We start from the raw sequence: 8,122 nt of genomic DNA on the forward strand, positions 1-8,122 counted from the left end.
GCTCGTATGCCTTCTAAAGTAGAGGTACATCGAGGCTATCATCATCATCATGATCAGATATGCTTGGACTAGATGTGTCATGGATCAATGTATTTATACCATCCTCTTCAATTATGTTTTCTGGCACATGATCGTCATCTTCCATGGGATCATTATCTTCACCTTGGATATTTGCACCTCCATGTTCCTCCACTTCGAAAACCATATTCTTCGGATTGTTGTGGTTCATATCATGTACTTCCCTGGGAAGATCAACCTATATAAAATTGATTAACATAAATAAACCATGATCATCAACTCATCATCAAGTGATTTCATATGTATATAAATTGTTAAAATGATATAATGAACAACTTACCAGTGGATGATAGTCATGCCCCCCTTCAATGTGACCATTCTCCCTACAATGTCTCTTAATTGTTTTGATTAGTAGTCTTCTACGGTTTAAGCCCTTACAAATATTGCAAGGACAATAACATTTTCCATCACCTTTTCTTTTCAAGTTAGACCACAATCTAGCGATTGTCTCCCTGTTTTGTTCTTCACTTATATTATTTGACATGATCGTTCTTTGCAGGAAGCAAAAATCGGGCTATGAAAACTTCGGTCTACTGCAACTTTCAAAAACTAAGAAAAACTACCGAAAGTACACAAATCTTCTTAGACCTAGCTAAATACTTTAATATTTTAAAAATACTTTCTTTGACTTTATTCCTAAGATTATTTGTAAAACTTTGACCAACCGCCTGAAGGTCTTATTTCAAGAGACCTTACAACATTAAGCCACTAAAAGCAATTTCAAAACATATAAGCTAAAATTCTAGTTAAAATATACATTAGAATAAAAAATAATAATTTTCATACCTGAGCGCACGACTATAACTCGTGCAACAACCTTCTTGCTTAGCTGTAGAAGCTCTCCAGCAATCAAATCATACAAACTACAAGGCCTAACCAAAATTTCAAAACATATAAGCTACAAGTCTAGTTAAAATATACATTAGATTAGATTCAACAATAGCAAGCAATGTTATTCAGAATTAGATTCAACAAACCTTAGCAGTGTAAATAGCCATCTCCTCTAAACTGGACTCGAAACACGAGGGGGCATTCACATACTCTTCCCCTAAAGGTATCCTGAAGAACAAAAGCCACTATTCTTGAGTTTGTGAATTGCACCTCGAGATGAATGAAGCTTAAAAGGAATAAAAATTGTTTTCATACATTTAAATCAGGATTTAATATTTATTCATAAGTATATACCTTAACAGCACTTAAAATTGTTGTTATATGTGTTGCGGGAAAAGAAGAATTTTATACTTATGTGTACAGATGCACTTCCTGTATGCGATCCAAACCTCGAATGTTATCAAGTGTGTCCAATGATGGGGAGAGACCTCCATGCAAGCAGAAGATCTGCAATGAAACAAAAGAAAAGAAAATTTTCTTATAGTAAGAACAAGTTTGTTGTGCTGCATAGGGTACCAACAAAATAGTGTATAATATCTTTTTCTTTACCTGGCTTTCAATTCAACATGAGAGCCTTTAATAGAAAAGTCAAGTTAATAACATATATATAATTTTTCCATAACTAGATTTTATTTTGACCAGGTTGGGCTAGGTGATCTTGTGGAAATCTCTGGAATATTTCTTCCTATGCCTTACACAGGCTTTCGAGCCATGCGAGCAGGTTTGGTGGCTGATACATACCTAGAAACGATGTCAATTACTCATTTCAAGAAAAGATACGAGGAGTGAGTTTTAGCTTTTCGTATGTCATTAAATTTTCTCTTTCTTGTTTTGTAAGGACTTCTATTTTTTCAGACATGATCCTCATTTCATATAAGAAATACCATCAGTGAAGCTATATCACACTTTATGCTAGGACCAATAGGGGAATAGTAAAAATAGATTTGATCAAATGTCAAAATCATTCCTAATAGAAAAAGTGATTACATTTTTAGGCAGCAGGATGGTTTAACTACTATATTCATTAATACCTAAAAGATTGTTTACAAGGCTTGTATATGAGCTAACCTTGGTTATTGACACATTAACATCAGCTATAATGACATTAAGCAGTATTTTTGAATTACTTAAACTTCTCTTGGCTTGGTATTTTGGTGGAAACATTTGCTTGCTGATTTGAAGGCTAATAGGTCTATTAGTATGGCAACTTAAACTTGCATGGACTAATTTAGTTGTCTTGATAGGGTTCAAACTTAGATATTGATCTTATTATTTTTGCATGTTGCAAATTTTGATAATAAGCTCGTGACATTGAAAAGTCTCAAACTTGATCCAAATTTTGATAATAAGCGCGTGACATTGAAAAGTCTCAAACTTGATATGAGACTGGTTCTGACAGATCTCAACTTTTCATAATGAGCTTGTTATTTTAATAAATCTCAATCACGGACTAGTTTTGCCCATTGCTGCAATTTGAAAAAATGACCAAACATCATTATCCAGTATGAGTAGCCAGCATGATTCTAGAGTAACTCTGTATTATCAGTGAAGAAAATACCAAAAATCACAAATTGGGTACAATCAGTATGTTATGGAGGGAAATGTCTCTAGTAAAATTTGCCACACAAGTTATCTAAATAGCCTTAAATAATTGGAGTAAATTAAAAAGAACCAACATCATCATATTATAACAATTGAATGTGTATCAAATGTTGTCAGTGACATCTTATAAGTATCAATATTAACTCTAGTTAATGCAGGCTAAATGAGATCTACCGGCATTAGAAGAATATTGAGTAACATCATCACCATTGTAGTAGGCACATTTTTCACCATCCAAAGTAGATTAAACTCTCGCAAGATCTGGGTGGTAAATCAACCTTGGATCTCCACTACGAATGGTTTATCCAACCAAACTTCATATGCCTTATAGAGCTTGAAGATGACTTTGATGTACACAGCAGGAGCAAATTTGAATACTATTAGATTTAGTACATGTTGCTTTTGGGTTGGTTAGATGTTTGAACTTTCTATTATCAACATTTGTAATCTCAACATGAGATACACTTATATCTCCTCTTGATACAGATTTTATGGGTTTCGAATATTTTGGGACATTAAAACCAACAGTCTTTGTAACCAAGCCTTTTTTCTCGTCTGCTTTTTGAGGCTCCCAAACTCTCCCAATAGGTTTGGATAAGTAGTTAATTGTGACTTAACTTATTCCTGTTTTCATTACTTTCGTAATTAGTAGCTATGGACAATAGGTTTAGACACAACACTTTGGCCTTTTGACTTAAAGGAACACATGAGATTTTTCCAAGGACATATAAGTTTTATGTGTTTATATTTGTTGAAATATAAGAAGAAAGTGCAGCATGCTTTAGATCTTTTCTCTTTGTGAGCTAATTGATCTTGTAATCTATTGAGTTCTTTTCTTAGCAATATTGTTAGCTACAAAATTGCATGAGTGGAAGATTATGTTGTCTCCAACAGTCGTATATTAATTGTGCCTCGTGTCATGCTTACACGAAATTGTAGAAGCAATAATCCAAGATTCACCGTATATTGTAAACATGACTGTAGAAAAAAACTAAAAAATTATTTGATACATTTATAACATCAGATTGCACATTTATTACTACATACATCCTTATTTTTCCCAAAAATAACCTTATTTGTCTATAATTTACAGATGTTGCCAAATGTTAAAAACAAAATCCTCTATACCCAAAATTTTGTAGTAAATGTGAGCCATTCTAGTGCATAATGAATTAGTTTAAACATGTTTTCTCATGGCAAGAAGAAGCTATTAATCACCGTGCAATTAGATTCTCTACAAATGAGAATACTCTGTGCAACTGCAGTATACTTGTGAGGTTTCCATTTTCAATGCTACTTACATTTTCCATGTATATGCATGAATTTTCAATGCCCTGACCCTCTCAATGCTATCGAAGTGATCTCCTGCGCGCGTGCCTTTCCTTTCACAAGAACCCTGTGTCATGCAATTTCATGCAAATGAGGATTTTTCGCTTTTTTTTTTCTCTTATATCCCACTGGCATCGCAATTGCGATGCCTGTCGTCGCAATTGCGATGAAATCGGGCTAAAATTGAAAAAAAAAGAAGCCAAAAACACATTACCTTTTCTTGTCGTCGCAAATTGAGGTCTAATGTATTAGTGATGTCTTCCCAATTGTTGAGCTTAGCCAACTCATGGGACTGTATCAGGGGTGAAACATGATCCTTGTTTCCCATCATATCCAAGTAAGTGAGCAATAACTGAGGTTGACTACTTTTTGAAATCACTTCTATAAAACATCGAGATATGGATGAAAATAACATGTAAATGAATCTCTTGATATTGTCATGTTCTATCTCTAGTGGAGATCAATTTGGGATCTCTTCCACTATATGATTATTAGTCTACTAGTCATCTAGATCATTTTGTGAAATAGGGGCATTGATCAATCTCCCATACTCTACATTATTCTCCACTATCGTTGAGCCAGAGCCTTTCTAAATAGAACATTTACAAGGATTCGTACACCTATCATCACACACATCCATAGATTTACTGATGATCCCTCTATAAGAGTCACATTGATATACTTAATGCCCTAATTTTTGTTGTAATTTGTAAATGATAATTGCATCTTGCACTTTAATCAACTATCTCCAAGAGCCCCAAACAATTTTGAGCAGAATATCATTGGGAAGGGTCTTGTTTTGGGAGACCAGTAAACAAACTCTCACTTCAAGATTGGGCCACTCATAGGGGATCAAATCATGCTTGAGAAATATCCCTATTTGATTAGCAAGTATCTGAATTATCTTTAGGTCTCTATACTCCAGTGGTAGAGAAGGGAATGCTATCCACATAGGAAAGAATTGACAAATAGCTAGATCTGCTTTAAAATTAGGGTACCAATTAAAAGTACAAAGCCTAGATCCTTGATAGAAGCATCCTTTCTCCCTATGAACTTTATCTCTTTCTTCTTTGGAATAAAAATGGCAATAAAAAATGTAGAATTCGAATCCATGAGGAAGATTTCACTTAAACCTACCCAGAAATGCCAAGCCCAACTGGTAATATCATTAAAAATCAAATCAGGGTTTGAAAACATACCAATTAGGGTAGAATTTTGTAATCCTTGAATATGCTTGCCAATGAGATGGTCCGAAAGGAAAACTTCCAGATCCTTTGGATGAGGGGCCTGCTATTGCATTTCTTCATGAATTGAAGTGGGGATAGGTTTTTGTACCTTTCTCCATTCAAACTTTTGTCTAGCCACAATCTTTGGATTGAGGGGAGCTCCTCCAAGCGGTGGACTAGGGGCATGCAAGGACTAAATCTTCAATTGTAAAGGCGAGTTCTACCCTTGTAACTGAATAGGTAAGCCTGGAGGAGCATTGTAGCATATGTCGATAGGTTGTTTCTTATGCTGATTATTGCTTTTGGGCTTTTTTGAGGGAAAGCCCTTATTGGTTTTTTTGAAAAAAAATTCCCACCCATGTTGTACATTCAAAGTGAATCCCTTGTGGGTACCAGTTTTCGATGCTTCACCCACTTCAAATGTTGAAAAACCCTCACGTTGTGACAAATCACTTCTAGATTATGGAGGATGCTTAGTGATCTTAAAATGAAAATGAAACCTGGGATTAACAAAAAAAGGTTTGGCAGGTTGTACAACAACTTTACCTTAGAAGATTTTAAGGGCATCGTCTCCTACAAAGTCTTGTTTATTCAATGTCTTTGATGAAAATTTATTTGGGAATGCATGTTGTTGAAAGCCCTGAAAGGTGTCCGGGAATGTATTTTCCTTGTTCCATATTTTCCCTTTCTGTAAGCGACTATTTTCCCAAACTGGATTCCATTTTCCTCTGAATGGTGGCTGGAAATCTTGACCCCATTTCCTTTTGCTCATCGGCAGCAAATCCTGGTTCCATTTTCCTCTGCTATTCGGCTCCCTCAACATCTTCGCTCATAATTTTTTTACATATTGTTGAATATTTTTTTTAATTTTGAGGCAAAGTCCACACCTATACCCTGGGCTAGTAGAGTAGGTACATGGCACACAAGTCCCGTAAGGGAAATTGGCCAAAAGCCATTCTCCACTACGAAGGGAAGTCGAACCTGTGACCTCAAAGAAGTAAACCTCAAGACACAAACCAACTCACCTACAAGTGACGGCTTGATTTTGAGGCAAAGTCCACACCTATACCTCGGGCCAGCAGAGTAGGTACATGGCACACAAGTCCCGTAAGGGAAACTGGCCCAAAGCCATTCTCCACTATGAAGGGAAGTAGAACTTGTGACCTCAAGGAAGTAAACCTCAAGGCACAAACCAGCTAGAAAGTTTTTATCACTAGAATTCAATAGTAGCATAAAATATTTTATCATAGAAGTACACAAAGATGAGGAAGAGTGAAGAAAAAAATGTACTTATACACTCATTACATATAAATAATCCTATAAAAAAAATTAGAAGTTTATTATTAAAAAAGAGACCAATATATTTGATATTATTATGAAACAAATATCACAAATAAATGAAAAATGTTTGATTTCTATACTTTCTAATTAAATAAATTATATGAAAATATTTTTAAATTAATTACCTTCCTTTATTCTACTTCATATTCACTTATTAAAATAATATTAAATAATCAATCTTAATTCTTCATAAATGAAATTGATCAATTTAAATTTATTTATTTTTAATTATAAAATTAAACAAATTCCATATTTTATAAATATTTAATTTAAAGACTAATTATTGTTTTCTTTTAACAATGATGTTCTAAGCATATTATGGTTTATGAAGTACTTGTTAACGGATAGGGAAAACCTGCGACATCTATATGTCACTCATGACATACTCAAAAATCACATTTATCGTTACATAATACCATGCATACCTTTATCTTTGTCTCGACTCTCCATACATTTCATTTACCTCCGTTGCAGTACCAGTACCCCTACGGCCTGGCAATTGGTCTTTTCCTTCCGAACTGAACTTGTAAGAAATGGTATGGTTCGGTAGGAGCATTCACTGAACTAGGTAGTGAATGAACAAGTTGGGGTTCTTGAACCTAACCAACCAAACCAGGAGCAGTAACTTCACTGAACAATGAATGAACAGGGTGGGTGTTCTGATGTGCTGCCGTTGAGGGTGCTGCTATTCCGGCTGTTGGTTCTGGTAATTCGTGCTAATGATGGTGCCTGCCGTGGTTACTGCTTCCAAGGCTGGTGCCATGGTTGTTGCTTGCATAGGGCTAGATATATATAGAGGGGCACTTTTTTTGTTTCGTTATAGACGATGCATTCTACTCAATCGAATGCCTATGACGCTGGCTGGGGCCCATCACCGATCATATTACAGAATTTGGCATCGACTGCATCACCAGTTCACCTTTCTTTCATAACTAGTTCCCTACCATTCTATAGGCGGGTGGGATAAAAACACGAGACTAACAAAGACACAACAACGAATACAACACACAGATAACCAAAAACATGTTTGAGCTTAACCTCTCCACGTGCAACAGGCATCTCCCTCCCAAGAGCCGAAGTCATGTAAACCGTCCTTTACACTCAAAAGAGCTTTCAATTCATGGAGTGCACATCCCTGGGGATAATACGATAGAAAGCACGCAGGAGGATGCGAAATATACTGACCATGCGAGCCATACTAATCTCCAGTGTAAAGTCCTTGTGCACCAGCGTGAAAGGGTCTCCTTTATAATGATGCACGATAATTCCTACAATTTCATACGCCGCGATTTTCACAAAAGATCAGTCGGAAAAGTACTGAGACTTCTACTAATTGAAAAAGGCAGGACCCAGCATAGACTTTGAGGCTTGAGCCGAAAAATAAACTGTTGGAGTTCCGTATGTAGAACATGACATAAATAACACACCTCCCACAGCGGCATGAAACATGAAAGTGACTTACTGTTAAGAACATGCGACAAATGGACCACCGCTAATTATTCCTCAAGTTTGAAGAGAGTTTTGAATGAAAACTTCGAGAAAATTTGGTCAATATTTGACGGGCAAATTCATTATTCACAACCTCCATCAAATGAACAGAAAAGCGCGTCGACTTTCTTTTAGACTTAAAAAAAGGTTGGATGGAGAAAGTGAGT

At 35.6% G+C, this 8,122-nt stretch overlaps 1 protein-coding gene across 1 annotated transcript; it reads right to left on the bottom strand.

Annotated features, from left to right (window-relative positions):
* LOC149555000 (uncharacterized) lies at window positions 1–587 on the bottom strand. Its single transcript, XM_089833571.1, has 2 exons — window positions 359–587; window positions 1–256 (listed from the first exon to the last, which is right to left on the bottom strand). The coding sequence occupies exons 1-2, from the start codon at window positions 560–562 to the stop codon at window positions 14–16; spliced, it is 447 nt and encodes a 148-aa protein (XP_089689697.1). The 5' UTR covers window positions 563–587; the 3' UTR covers window positions 1–13.
* Window positions 588–8,122: the final 7,535 nt, after the last annotated feature.

The sequence above is a fragment of the Cupressus sempervirens genome, chromosome 5, assembly GCF_028749045.1.
Source record: "Cupressus sempervirens isolate cs-2001-9-10 chromosome 5, ASM2874904v1, whole genome shotgun sequence".
Classification (NCBI taxonomy): domain Eukaryota; kingdom Viridiplantae; phylum Streptophyta; class Pinopsida; order Cupressales; family Cupressaceae; genus Cupressus; species Cupressus sempervirens.